Source organism: Leucopleurus acutus, assembly GCF_964270905.1.
Source record: "Leucopleurus acutus genome assembly, chromosome: 6".
NCBI lineage: Eukaryota > Metazoa > Chordata > Mammalia > Artiodactyla > Delphinidae > Leucopleurus > Leucopleurus acutus.
In genome coordinates this window covers 49,802,330-49,818,119 of record NC_139149.1, presented here as the reverse complement: position 1 = coordinate 49,818,119, position 15,790 = coordinate 49,802,330, and the positions used below count along the sequence as shown (strand labels likewise).

At 36.3% G+C, this 15,790-nt stretch overlaps 1 protein-coding gene across 2 annotated transcripts in view; it reads left to right on the top strand.

Moving 5' to 3' along the window:
- The window catches only part of KCNH7 (potassium voltage-gated channel subfamily H member 7), a gene marked incomplete at both ends in the record, with an annotated part of 453,180 nt that overhangs the window by 303,478 nt on the left and 133,912 nt on the right, over nucleotides 1-15,790 (top strand). For both annotated transcript variants that reach the window (XM_082841792.1, XM_082841793.1), the window contains one exon: nucleotides 2,659-2,814. In XM_082841792.1, the coding sequence (XP_082697918.1) occupies nucleotides 2,659-2,814 (156 nt within the window). The remainder of the gene's footprint in view (nucleotides 1-2,658; nucleotides 2,815-15,790) is intronic.

The following is a 15,790-nucleotide window of genomic DNA, read 5'->3' as shown; positions in this document are numbered from 1 at the left end:
TACTCTGCCCTATTACAAACCTATTAGATCTCTATCCCTACATCTTTTATTTATTGATCTCTCAAAAATCTGTGCTTTATGTTTTATTGTACAATCAGCAGTAAACCTCAAATGTTGAAAGATTTGAAACTGTGAAGTAACAAATCTGTGAATTCACAATGGTATTCTAAATGATCCAGGAAATGTCATTTTAAGTGGTAAAATCAATATGTATTTTGGTTCATTAGCAAAATACATAATGGCTATTTTTAGCATCTCCTCAGACTCTCTGTTTAATCATTTTGTATTGTGATGCCTGGCCTGAAGCAATTCTATTTTTAGTGCTAATGGAATAGCCCTAAATTGCTTATTTTCTGTTTACTAAAGTCATCCTGTTTGTTACCATGGAAACTGACAACTGCTCTAGCTAACTATTTTATTAAATGAATTGAAGATGTAGCCGAAGACTGTGAAGGTGCAGCACATCATTCTTAAAACGTCCTTTCCAATAGCTGCAAAACTATGGCCATATCTATAGAAAAAAATGAAATTAATTATGAATAAGGTCGTCTACATTTCAAACTGGCGAGGCTTACCCACATTTGAAAATCTGAATCAAAACTAGCACGTAGGCATCCCCAACTTACAGAGAGTCTATGTTCTAAAAGTGTATTTGTAAATCAGTTCCTTGGAAATTGGAACACATTAACCCATAGAAACAATTTCATAAATAATAATTAGGTCTCCAGGGCCACCCTCAAAAGCCCTTCGACCTGTGATGTCTCAATCTGTAGCAATATTAGCAGTAGCCTTTGTTCTCAGCTCTGTCAGCAGGAGCCAATTCACAGGGATGAGAAGAAAGGAAAGAGTTTTCTCCTACTTTGTTTTTAATAGTGAGAGCATACATGGAACACCATTTCGGAATACGAGCGTCCACAGTAGATGTTGGAGCTCTCAGTGACCCTGTCTCTAGCCTCTTGAGGTCCCCTTATTACCGACCCTCCTGAGTTGGTCCTCAACGAGGGTCCTCCTGCCCAATGTCATTCGAGCCAATAGAAGAAGACTGAGTGCGGTTCAGAAGCAAAGGAAAGTTTATTCTTTGATCAAAGCATGGAGAGGAGGTGTGAGCTCCTGCTCTGGAGTCCACGCTCTCCCTCCACCCACGCCCGCCTACCCGGCCCCCAAAGGCTGTGGGCGGGGCTGCTTATAGGGCTCCAACTGTGGGGAAGCGGGGTGGAGTTCTGGTGAGTGGGGTGGAACTAAGGCTCCTCTAGGCTCCAGATTGCAGTGCCAGGGGCGCAGCAACTCTGCACGCGGCCCACTGAGTTGGGGTTTCGGGCGCAGCCGTTTTGCAGTAGGAACTCTGGTCTGAAGTGTTGGGTGCAAGGCTGCTGCCCGAGGCACCCTATGAGCAAGTGAAGCTAGACTAAGCACAAAAGAAGAAGTTAGACCTTATCTTATCACCTAGATTCCATCTTATTCTTCCTGGGGACCCAATGGGCTTTGCCAGTGACACTCTCACTTTTGCACATCTCCCTTCGGAGTTGCACGCCAGACAGATCTTGCTCCCACCCTGATCCTGCCTCTACATTGAACCGTCCTTCTCCTCAAGATGCAAAAGGGTCCCAGCTAATTGCTTAGGAAAAAAAAAAAGAGAGAGAGAGAGAGAGAAAGCAATCAAAATACTCTCTATTGCCTAAATGATTGAACTCTTCCTGAAGTTTTTGCATTTTAAAAAATACAATATTTTTTGAACCCAAATAAATCCCTGACCTGTGAGATTTCCATCACCACGACTAAAGAAAATATTCAGAGGGTCATTGTGTGAGGAAACTGCTCTGAGGGAATACTCAGCTTTAGAAGTCAGACCCCAGAAGTCAGTTGATTTAAAAGAAGTCAGCTTCTTGACTGTCTTCTCTAAATCTTGGGTCTTGGGTTTTCTGTTCAAGGATGGATGTCAGTGGTTAGTTGTAAACTGAGTCATCCCTTTGTTCATTTCATTTCCAGGAGATTCTAATAAAATGTATCTTATTAGCCCTATAATTGTGCTTTTAAAAGAATTTCACCTTCCCGGTTAAAAAGATCAAATTAACACAATAACATAGACAAAAGTTTTGTTCTTATTTTCTAACAGAATACAAACCAAACAAAATCATTGTGATTTGGGCATTGTGAATTTTACACAGAAAAGGAAAGAATTATTAGGACATGTTTAAGACAGGGTCAGTCATTTTTTATTTGATGTCTAAGAAATTAAAGAAGAAAAAGGAAATAATCTGAGATTATTTCAGGATAAGAAAAAATGAGTTATCTTAATTATTTATAGAGCTATATTTTATATAGATTCAGAATTAAAATATATAAGAAAAGGCTGACAGTTATTTCTATAAAGTTAAAGAATATGTCTTTTTTTATTATTATTAAAGTGGTGAGTATAAAAACAAATAAAATTTGATTCCATTTTTCCATAATGTAGTACTTGAATTTGCCTGTAAAGTCTTTCTGGGAAATTTGTGCATTTTTACGTAAATATATGTGCAATAAAATATGAAATAAAAAATCAAATTTTAATTGAATTTCAGTGGTCATTGAGGGCTTTGTTAGAATTTTAATGTTACTGACACTCCAAAATGAAGGCATATTTTTGACCTTACACTCATATTTTTTTAATCTCCTTAGGTTCTACTTTCATTTGTAACACTCACATCATTCCAGTGAAAAACCAAGAGGGCGTGGCTATGATGTTCATCATTAATTTTGAATATGTGTCAGATGAGGAAAATTCTGCTTCCCCAGAGAGGCTAAATACAATATTACCAGTCAAAACTGTAAACCGTAAGTAAAAGACAACGTAATGCTCTTGATACTCTGCTACTGTAGTAATTTTAATACATGCTTCATTTTGATTCAGTTCTCAAAATATGTTTGCATTTTATGTAAAATAATTTGTATATAAAAAAGCCATAGCTGACATTACCCATCAGTGCCTAACAGAAGTGTTCAGCTGCTTTCAAAGCCATTTGACTTGGTTATACCAAACTTATTTAGCCAGTCCCCTACTGATGGGCATTTAGGTTGTTTCCAAATTTTGGCTATTGTAATAATGGCAGAATGAATTGTGCATATGTATTTTCATGTGTATATGTACATTCTTCGACAAAATTATCTTCAGAGTAAGGTTCTATAAGTGGTATTCCTGGGTCAAAGGGTAAATGAATATGTAATCTTTTTAGATACTGCCAAACTCCTCTCCTTATGTTTGAACCATTTTACACTAATACCAATGTATTATATAATACAATACAATGTATTGTATATACATTGTATATAATATTGTATATACAATGTATAAAATACAGTGTATTATATCTTTCCTCCAAAGCCTTGCTAACAGAGTGAGTCAGTCTTCTCGATTTTTGTCATGATAAGTGAGAAGCAATACCTCAATTAGTTTAGTTTACATTTCTCTTATTATGAGTGAGCTTCACATACTTAAGCACTGTGGACATTTCTTTTTCTGTCAATTGTCCATTACTTGTATACATTTTCAGCTTTTTTGTCTTTTTCTTTTAAATTGTGGAATAAATGGCAAATCGCTTCCCCAGCAAATTGTCTTTTATCTTTTTCCTAATTTTTGTCACACGAAGCCTTTATTTTTTTGTAATGTGGCTAAATTTATCAACCTTTTCTTTTGTCGATTCTGAATTTTTGAGTCATAATTAGAAAAGCTTTCTCCATTCCAAGGTTGTAAATAAATTCATATTTTTTTTCTAGACTTATGTCTTAGGATCTCTAATCCATTTTAAGTTTAGCTTGGTTTATAGTGCAAGTTATAAATTTAATTTGTCATTTTATCAATGGTTTTCCAGTTGTTCTAACATCATTTATTAGAAAGTCTGTCTTTCACCAGTAATTTGAGATATCACTTTCATCACATACTAAACTTTCTTATGTGCTTGAGTATATTCTGGTCTTTCTATTCTGTTCTCTTGATCTGTGTCATTGAGAATCACACTGTTTTCAATATACGGTTAACCTCTTATATGACATACTCTCTTTAATATTAATTTTCAGGGTTTAAGGTTATTTCTTGTTGCATATTCCACATGAACATTAGAAACAACTTGTCTGGATAAAAAAAAAATTCCCTATGGTATTTTTATTGGATTCAGATTAATTTTATAAATTAATTGGAGGAAAAGTAACATTTTTATGATGTTGAGTCATTCTATACAGGAATATGTATATGTATTTTCATTTTTAAATCTAATTTTTGTGTCTTTCAAGAGTGTTTAAAATTTTTCCTTATTGTTTACTTTGCTACTTGACATTTAACATGTTTTGTTGTTGCTGCTATTATAAATAGGATCTTCTCTTTAATTATTATCTTCTAATAATTTTTAAGGCTACTGATTTTTTCTGAGTATGTTAATTTTATGGTCTATCTTAGTGAGTTTTCTTAGTTTGCAGTGGCTTATACATTGTTCTGAGGTTTTCAGATGTTCTATAATATCAAATAAAGATTACTTTACATTTTCTTTTCCAATTCTTATACATCTAATAGTTTTCTCTTGCCTAATTGTGCTGGGTATTACCTCCAACATATCATTAAAAAGAAACTGATAGTGAACATCAGTTGTTCCTGAATTTTGTGTGAACACCACCAATGATTCCCATTAATTCAAATGATGGCATGTGGTTGAGTGGAATGTGTTTTATAATTTTATAGACGTTTCCATTGACTTGTATTTATTAAGAATGGGTGTTAAAATTTGTAAATTGCCTTTTCATCATCTGTGGAAATGAGTGTGCTATTCTGTTTCCTTATTTTTATGGTAAATTTTATTAATAGAGTTACTAACATGGAACTATTCTTACATCCCTGAAAGGAACCACATTTGGACATGATGTATTTCATCTTGTAATACTGAATTCTTTTCATCTAAAATTAATTTAGGATTTTGCATCGATCCTCATCAGGGAAATTGCTCTCCAATTTTTGAATATGTATATGCAATTTCGTTAGGTATTATTATCAATGTTAGAATTACTTAGGAAAATAATTTGGAGTTTCTTCTCTATTTTATGCTCTACATAACCATTTAAAGAGTTTGGGGATGATCTGGACTTTAAAAGTTAAGTACAATTCCCTTGTAAAATCATCTAAACCTGGTACTTATTTGTGGAGTAGCTTTTTAACAATTATTTTCTCCAGAGACTGGACTATTCAGATTATCCAGCTCAACTAGTATCAGTATCTTTGCACTCCTAAGTATGCTTAGTCTTTTACCGTTCAGTTTGTCAAATCATATCATTTCACTCCCAGTTTTTACCACCAAGGCACTCAATGAACTTATTTTATATTTCCTTCTCCTTCCATTTTGTTTGGTTGTGATACTTCTAACTTCTCAGAGGATGTAATTTACATACTTCTCACTTTTGTTTTGGCCTTAAACTTCTAGTGAAATGTATTCAATGCTCACTACTTGTCTTTTTGTCAAAGTTTCCGCAAACATAACTTCTTGGATAAAGTTCACCTCTTCAGTAAATGTTCATGAGTAAATCAACACTGTTTTTCTATAGCCTTCACACTTGGAGGACAGCCTGGGTACATATAAGATATTTGGCCCACACTTTTTGCCCTGTGAACCTGGCAGATAGTGTTCCACTCTTCTTGCATCAAATGTTGCTAATGAGGAATCTGATGCCAATCCACTTGTCTGCCCTTTGTAAGGGATTTTGTTAATTTTCCAAGTCCCAGAAAATTTCAGAAATAAATTAATAATGGTAGATTATAATACTCCTATTTCAAACCAAGACAGACTTTTAAAGTCCAAAACTATTGCTTGCGTATGTCTGGATTTGACGTTCTAAGTCAATATTCCTGGATACATAGTGGGCCCTTTCAATATGTACATTCAATTCATGTTATAGTTCAGGAAATTCTATTGAATTATAATTTTTAATATTTTATTTCTTTTGGTTTGTCTTCCTCAGGAACTCAAATAATATGGATGTTGCACCTTCTTTGCCTGTCTTTCATATCCATCACTTTCCTCTGGTCCTTTTTTCTCTCTTTATTCTATTTTATTTTCTTAGCTTCTCTCATTTCTAGCCTCTATCCTTGTGGTTTGCTTGTAATGTGTCTTAATTTTTTAGATGATTTTGTCTTTTTCTTTCCTGAATTTAGTACCTGTATTCTTTCAGTTCTTTGCATTTTCTTCTTATTTGTCCAGTTTTTATTCTATGTTTTTGAGTTCCTAATTTATAATCTTATTTCATATCTCTAATTACTGGTTTGAATTTTTTAAATTTATTTTGAGATGTTATATATCTATTCTGTTTCATAACCAGATATTTAGCACACTTTCCTCTGCAAAGTATGTTTTCATTCCCATTTCCTGTTTTTCTCTTATGATATTTTTGTATGAATATTAGAGTATTCTTGTTTAGAGCTATTCATGAAGGACTTTCCTGGACCATCACTAGCAAGAAATCTGAGGGGGGGCAAAGGGAATAGGTCTTGTTTGCATGCCTTTAAAAATTTTTCAGTTCCAAGTCTCATTCATATATAGCAAGGAGTTTGTAAATTTGGAGGGTTTGTGGGGAGGGGGGTTACTTGTTCTTTAAAATATATGGCACTGCCTGTTTTTGTTGTTTGCTTGTTTTTGTCTTCTGAATATTCTGTCCCCTCTTATATTAATAAGGGGACCTTATGTTTATCTGCTTCCTTATTTCCCAGCCTCCAAGGGACAGTTCCACCTTTGAATATCCCTCCCCCTCTCCAAGATGTAGTGCTTTTCCAAGGCTGATATCTGGAGTCTTGTGCACTTTTCTAGCCACTTTCTATTGTCTCTCTAGTAAGCAATGCTTTGTCCATTAAGGTCACAGAACTTCTCTCAGTATTTCTCACTCAGTGTTAAACCTCTTCTCCCAAGGTTAAACCCTATTTGATATGTGTTCCATTACTCTAAGGAGACTTCTGAACTCCCACCCCACCACTTTTTCCACTTAGCTTCTGCCTGACTATTGCCATGTACTCTTCTTAGCCAATTCTGCTGGTCTTTGGCATTTATTTCCCTGACTACATATAAATTAAAGTTTGTAATGTCTCTTTCTCTAATTACTCTTTAGGCATAGTTTATGGGTATTTTTATTTGCCTCCCTTATTGATCTCTGTGGTTTTTAGGAGGATCTATGAGCAAATGAAAATTTAAGTTACTGTCATTGTCTGTGGGAAGCTGGAAGCCTTGTCACAGAACTGTAGTATTTGCATAAAGAAATTGTTATATTATATGTAAATCAGATAGCAAAATATATGTAAAATATAAAACACAGTCCCAAAAGCCTATGTTGTAAACTGAATTAATACTAAATCAAATGTACTCCAGCTGAAAATTTCTCATAGTCAGTTACTGCCTTAGGTACGTCTAAATGACAGTACAGTATCCTGTTAAGGCAATATTGGGACAAATATATTAGTGTCATACAATTCCAATATTTTGAATATTTTATTCTGAGCAATATCACACTTGGGAAAAACTCTCTATTAAAACCACCAATCTGTCAGTCTCCCAGGTGACATGTTTAGAACAAAATTGAATTACTATAAAAAACTATTGTAATACTAAAGACTTGTTCCTTTAAGTTGATGACTGTTTTTGATATCTTTATATTTTCTACTAACCAACTTAGTCATTACTGAATGGTTCCTGAGAGTATACCTTAGGTAATGTCAGCCTGTATTTTGGTAGTGAATGTCAATGAGATAATTTTTCTGGGGGGAGCCTAGTTTTGTTTCTTTATTGTCTTCAAAAAGTCTTCATTTTCCTCCCAAAATAGCTGTTTTTCATGGTCCATCAAGTTGGATGGGAGTAAAAAAGGGAGTAGTGTATCAGCCCTATGACAAAAAAGGGGATTTAAAAAAAAGTATTCATTTCAAACTGAAATACAAATGGAGACTTGAAACTTTGATATCTTGAATGGAAGACTATCTATACAGTAGCCTCCCAGGTATCATACATAATCTATGCAACTTTATACTAGGATTAAAATGGCATCTCTTGTGCAAGTCATATAGCAAATTCAGTAGTTTGTTTCTTATTGTGTGAACATGAATGGTTTCCCTACACTGCAGCTGTCACTCATATAGGGAATCATTGGAGAGAGTACAAATATGCAGATAAAATTGTTTCCAGAGCATTACAAAGACCTATTATTTACAACCATTATATTGGCTTCGATTATACCTCTTGTCATTATATGCTTTAAATTTCTCTTGGTGTCAGTTTTTGAGGAGTTGATTGTTAAATCAAGCAGAAAAGTTAAAGAGAGACAAATTATATTTGGTAGCTTCTGATACTATCCAATTTCTACTTTGTATCATTTCTGATCTTTGGAAAACTCCTTTTTTTTCTTAAAGTATAATTTTATTACCTGTGTGAAATAACATGTTGGCTATTTCAAACACTGTTGCTCCATCGGTAGCCTCTAAAACAAATGACTCAATAAGGAAATAAAAGCAAATCAAATTTTGATACACCCTTTTTTGCAGAAACATCTCAACTTTCAAAAAGCTTAATTTCTTATCTAAATAAGGAGTGTGTAAGTGTGTGTGTGTCTGCGGGGGTAGGCATGCCCTTGTGTTGGAATTTAAGTGAAAGTAATGGGGAGAGGCTACTGTTTGTTTGAGATGATGTGGGTTTCTATATATTCAACTGCCTCTCCTGAAATGTAGACAAAATAAGGGAAAAAATGTGAAGGAGCTATAAGAAACTTAGACGAAAAAGAAATGAAGTATTAAATTGAGAATATTAAGTAATAGAAAAGGAGCTAAGTACACAATAGAAAAGATGCATCATGAAAAGGCACTATGATCAATTGGCTGAGTAAATTCTGGAAACCTAGAGACTTGTATTGAATAAAAAGGTGGATCAATTCTCAGTACAAATATCTAGTTTCTGGGTCAGGAACACAGCACAGCAAAAGTGAGCAACTTTCTCTGGGAAGAACTCATTTTTCACAAACTTAATCTCTGTCGAAGATACAGGACCAGCCACAAATAGATGTCTTAAGTCCCCTGGAATGAAGCAAGTACAGGAGGGAGTATTATTCTGATAGGTCTATCAAATTGATATATACTGCACAACGGAGTTGATTAATTACTACATAATAAATATAAATACTAAATAAAAGATATAATTAAACATTTTCTCACTGACAGTTTAAACTCTGCCATCTGAAAAGTGGAAATGATACTGAGTAGAAAAGAAAATTCTACTTTTACTACCAACTAAAAGGGGGCCACATCTAAAGGAACTAAGAGCAATGGGAAGATGTGTTCTCTTTTTTTCTGCTCTAATATCTGTTTCTATGAAATATTTGCACAACATGAAAGATAACCAAATTATGTGTCCTTGCTTACACTATTAATTTCAAAGTTAATTGTCAAGTGTGAGGCTTTTGTTTTCATTATTTTAAATAAAATATTTTAAAGTTTTATTTTACATTACTTACAAGTATATTTAAGTCTTATATTTCTTCTATTTTATAGCAGAAATCTAGGATCGCCAGTCTGGTTCACACAGACACACATACACATTTTCATTTGTTAAAAATTTCTTTAAGGGGATTGGGGGGAACCTGAATTAAACAAAAAATTCCTGATTTAACAATATACAACCAACAGAAAATTAATGCATTCTATGTTCTTATCCTGTCTGAAAACCAAAGAGTCAGTTGAGCCACTATAAATGTTGACCTTAAGCTCATATCCCCAAATAAATTTTAACTAATAATATTCACTCCTCTTATCATTTTAAAATAGTTTTTTGTTTAAGTCTACTTAATTTACTGTTTCCATCACGGTCAAAAAAATCCATGAAATTTTGTCATTTTACTAAACTTGAAACATATCCCAACAAGAAAGCAGGCCCAAGTTAAGTCTTTTTAGTCACAGAAAAATACTGAATTTTATCGTTTATTAATTTATAAATGATTACACTACAAGTCAAAATTATACATGAGATCCTAATTTTTTAGGTACTTTTCATCTCTTTCCCTTAGCAAGTATTTCAGAACTTCATCAGGTTCTTCATGACTCTCATGTCATATCCACCTCCTATGTCAGACAAATCACCTCCCCTTCCACACCTCAGAGCAAGGGGAGGGCTTGGGCAAGAAGTCCCTTAATCAGCCCACCCTCAACAAATATATCTCAACCCCTGGAGGCAAATCTTAACTGGGGTCCACATCTCCACTTGAAACCCATTCCCTCTGCCATTCCTTCCAAATCTGTCCTTACCAATGCCCCTCTGTCAGCTATGTTTTCTACCGGCGCTTTCCCTTTTGCTCATGCTGCTGAGAATAGCCTGTACTTCAATAGATACATTCTGTTTACATCAAATAATATTTTCTCAGAGTTTCAATTAGTTAAATGTGTTGCCAACATTTAAAAATTGGAAGATTACACCTAAAATTACGATGTCTGGGGAATTCCCTGGCCATCCAGTGGTTAGGACTCTGGACTTTCACAGCCGTAAGCCCGGGTTCAATCCCGGGTTGGGAAACTAAGAACCTGCAGTCGCACGGCACAGCCAAAACAACATATCTAGCTTATTTTGGAAAAAGATGAGTATGTGGCCACACATTTGCAATAAGCTGGAAGAGAATACTGACCGCACCTTTAGATGGTATGTACTCCCCTGTTTGCCACAGTCCTCAACTCTCCTTGTTGCTGTTCATATTTGGCTTTCTTTACTTTTGTCCCCTGACTCTTCTTACAGGCATTTGGATTCTCCACACCTACTCATCATCTCCCTTATTTCCTTTCTTCCTCTGCCCACTGTAATGAGCTTTCTACGTTGTGCTCTCAATGTTATCCTCTAGGTTGAAGGTACTGTGCTAAATTCGATTCCCTTCTCTCGGTTCTTTTATGTTTCATGACACCACGCTCCTTTGCTTCTTTTGATCTCTGTGACAGCTATTTTAGTACCATTTTCTTGTTCCTCTTAAACAAGAAACTCTTAAACACTGTTTATCCCCCAGAAGCTGCTCTTAGTATTCTTCTCTTCTTAGTCATCTTCTCTGTACACCCTGCTTGGGCAAACTTATCTGTGACCTACAGGATAAAGGCTCCCTTTCAAATCAGTATCTCCACACCTGTCTCTAGACTTTTCCAATTACTTATAACTTCATATATCCAACTGCCCACTGGACATCTTTTTCTGGAAGATTTTAGCACTTCTGGAAATTTAGCATTTTCAAGCTAAGACTTGCCTTTCCATCCCAATTACCATCTACTCTATTCCGTCAAAAATTCCTGCTCCTCATACATTGTGAATGGTGTCATCATCCCAGCCACCCAAGCCAGAAACCTGGGCATCATGCTAAACTTCTCCTTCTCTCTAATCCTCTCTTTTCCCAACCGAAGAGTGATCAGATTCTCTCAAGCACACCTCCTGAATATCTCTCTCATACAGCCCACTGTAATTACCTACTCAGGCCCTCAACACATCTGCTGCAGTGATCTCAAAATTGGTATCTCTGCTTTCAGCTTCTTTTCCTCAGGATCACATGTCCCACTACTGTGCATCAGATCATAATACTCCACTGTTTATATTCTTTATAATGGTTCTCTATTGCCTAAGATTAGAAAACTCCGAAACCCTGTGCATTAAGCAAAAGACACACGTTGTGGCCTCAGATACCTCCGTAGCCTCATCTCCCATCACAGCGCCCCCCAAGCCATCGCCGTCATACCCCATATTTCAGTGGTGGTTTTTTGAAACCACATACATTTTATACCACCTTGTTTGTATAGCATAGTGCCCTCTCTACTAGACTGCCTTCCTTTCTCTAGCATACCTTCTCCAAAGGACCCTTTACCTGTGGGGAGTTCCTAATTCACCCAGATAGATTTTCCTGTTCTTAACCCTGTGACATGATGATACCTCATACGTGTCTCTACTACCACACTGGCACATCCGTTTGCCTAGTAGACAAGAAACATAAATGACTAAATAAGGCCAGGAATAAAAATAGAGAGCAAGAGAGGTGAGAGCTGTGGAAAACTAAGGAAGCCTACCTTGTTTAAAGTAGCCAGGAACACTTAAGCTCCAGTTCATAAGAGGGCTGTTGTGTTTTCTTCCGTATCCCCAATATCTGGCAAATAGTGAGTACCCAATACATACTTGTAGAATGTATAAATTTATGAATGTTATTGTTATATTGAGTAATTAAGGGTTTTTTCTCTACTGAATGCATATTAGTCAGTGATTCTCCAAGAGTAAGACCGTCAGCATCATCTTGTAGCATGTTTGAAGTGCAAGTCCTTGGGCCTTACACCAGAACAACTGATTCAGAAACACAGGAATTCAGGGCTTCCCTGGTGGTGCAGTGGTTGAGAGTACGCCTGCCGATGCAGGGGACACGGGTTCGTGCCCCGGTCCGGGAAGATCCCACATGCCGCGGAGCGGCTGGGCCCGTGAGCCATGGCCGCTGAGCCTGCGCGTCCGGAGCCTGTGCTCCGCAACGGGAGAGGCCACAACAGTGAGAGGCTCGCGTACCGCAAAAAAAAAAAACACAGAAATTCAGCAACCTGTGTTTTGACAAGCCCTTCAGGTCATTCTGATCCACATTGAAGTTTGAGAACTACTAGTCTAAGTTACTTAATGGTTAGATAAAACCATAAAGATAAATTTTAAGTGAAGCTAAAAGTAAAAATATAGTAAAATAAAGTTAAATTTCTATAGCATCTTATTCTTACAGTTATTTTCAAAAGTGTACTTTTTCATTTCATTTCATTAAGGTATTATAAAGGAGATTCCATTATCTTTGAAATGATTAAAATTATACTCTCCAAATCAAAAGAGAATTTTTATCTTTATGCTTACTAAAATAAAAGTTTGAATTACTCTAAAAGCTTCAACTGAAGCAAAGTCTATACACAAAAATACAGTTGGTCATTTAGGCAACTATCTAGCTAATTTAAGCCATTAAAAATGCATTCATATGCTTTGGACTCAATATTTTGAATAATTGACACATAAAAAATATATCTGCCTGTATAGCTACCTTACTCCTTCAAATTTGTATTTCAGTGTTCAGACCTCAAGCTAAGGAACAAAGAAATTTTCTGTGTAGCTGGTTTATAAAAGGGCATTCACAATGTTTTTGCTATTCTCCATTGGAGCTGAAAGTCATTCTTTAAAGATGAAGAGCTACGGTAGTAATACAGAGTTTCCCACTCAGCAAGCATTACTATAGAAACAATCTATTATTCAGATGAATTTAATTAAAGGTTTTACAACATAACTAATGTTTACTATTATCATGTGTTTGGAAGTTTCCTCTTTTTAAAGATTAAATTTGCTGTAGAAAAAGGAACCATGACATGGTTGCTAAAAGAAATCTGAGAAAAGTTCAGTCATAAGTTGCAATCAACTTTATACCATGTTTCCTCCCTGGGATGTGAGCAAAATACGTATTTCTAAGATCAAGAAAATTACTCACAGTTGAAAAATATGCTTTATCCTTTCGTTAGCAATGAATGTTAATGATGGCCTAAATCAGCATGTCCACATCAGAGACCCGGTGTGCATACCATTTGGAAGAATTTGTTACCTAGCAACACCCAAATCAGGGACAGTCCCTATTCATACAGCATGTGGGTAACTGGCTTCTGTACCGTTTGTGTTTGGAACACTCCATCAAAAGAGTCCCTGTCAACGTAATGACTACATGGCCATCTTGGGTCAATCTAGGTAAAAGATGTTACTACTTTCACACAACATGAGTGGACTCTTTAACTTGGCATTTGGAAAAGAAAGAACTCTATAAAACAGAAGCAAAATAGCAGTATGGTAAATCATACATTGATTTATTAAGCTGTTATCACATAGAAATGGAAACTAATTAGGTATATATAATACCGATGTGTTTGCTTTAATTTCCAGTGCCTCCTCGTGGACAGATTTTAACCTTGGGTGGCAAAAGCAGTCCACCAGCCTGTCCTATTTTCTGCCCCATCTCCCTTATTCTAAACCTGTGTTTTCTGCTTCTTTGCTCTCACGATGACCCAGCTAGGTTGGAAGCAGTGTCTCTCAGATATCATCAACATTTGTGAACTTGTTCCAGAAGATCTCTGCTGCTGCTACAGCTCCTATGATTACTCTCACTCCTGCTACAGCAGTAACTTCTCCTGATCTCCACACATGTGTCCTGCACTACTGGATCAGGACTCACATTGCTTCAAGATTCCTGTTTGGTCTTATACTTTATTGTAAGATGCTTTATTGTAAGATGTTGCTTTTTCTTTGGTATCTCTCGCCCTAGGAAATGTCCAAGGAGTCTTAGTCTTTCAAGGCCTTACTGACCACATCTGCTCCTTTAAAGGGTCCCAAATTTAGCTGCAGGTTTACCAGGTCGTTGGACTCCCTGGTGACCTTTTGTTGTCACTAACACCAGGACTGCACTGTCTGCACTGCCCCATGTGTCACCCACTAATCAGGTTAGCCGGGTCAGTACTGAGTTCACACTGAATTATATTTTTTCCCCAGTCTAACAGCTAAGTACTGCCTTCTTTGACAATATTACGGGTTGCTCTAGCAGCCCATGGGCATCATCATATACTCCTAACACATTAGTAAGAAAGACATCTCCTTGCTGGGTGCCTCTGTGGAAATTTCTTCCTAAAGAGAAAAGTCAGATATGTCAATTATCTTTCCTGTTTCTCCAATGAAATTTGATCTGCTGCTCTCTCTGACTCAGAGATTAAAGTTTTATTTCTCTGCACATCCAGAGCTATTTGGTTGGAGAAAAGTCCCACAGTGATTTTAAGGCTTCCAATTTAAATGTCAGACTTGTGAATACCCTGATTATAGAAAGGTACATTGATGTTAATTCATGAATTCTTATTTTGCCTAATAGTAGCTGATAGTAGACTTATTCAGATCATAATTTTTTTTCAGACCCCAAACTGGCTATCCTTCCCCATCTGTGTACCATAGGCACTGTGCCTCAGACACCTTCCTCGGGAGGGGGGACAGCTGCTGGAAATTGGCCACTTCAGGACACAGCTCCACCCCTCATTGGAAGCTGTAGTCAAAGGCGAGGAACTGCCTTACCCAAGGTCATGGCCCTTCCCATGGGGTAGCTGTAGCCAGTGACTGGCTGCAACAGGGAGATAAAAACCAGATACACTAACTTCATTTTGGCATAACTCTGAAGGGCTACCCCAGCTCCACAGCTCCCAGGAGAACTGACTGAAGCTTTAGCTACATTTTCATATCAGTTTTACTTGCTCTTATCAATCCTTCCTTCCTCTTTTCCTTATAGGCATATCTCCTGAAAACACTTCCCCAAAACCCTTTTGCACAGTCTGTTTTCAGGGATCCAATCAAGATACCTCCCAGCACCCTAATCCTTTTATGAGGGGAAATATCTCTGCTCGTAGCCTTCACAACTTCCCCCCACCCAAATACACACACATATGTCCTCTCCTTACCCCACTCTATTCTCTGATTTGAATGACTGCTGGAACTAAAATTTTTCTCTGCTTTTCAGTTTATAATTCAGCTAAGCAGAACCAAGCAAGAGTAAGATGCTTCTAATTTATATTTAACTGGATTTTAGTAGTAAAATTATTAAGTAGTCAAAGTTCTAAGAGTTTGTAGAAATGATGAGAAATTGAACCAAGGGAATGATTGGGAATTTGTAATTGTGAGGAAATTAAGTGATTGGGAATATATGGAGAACTTTTCAGATATAGTTGGTTTTCTGCAAAAAATATTACTGTTTCTACTATCCCTAG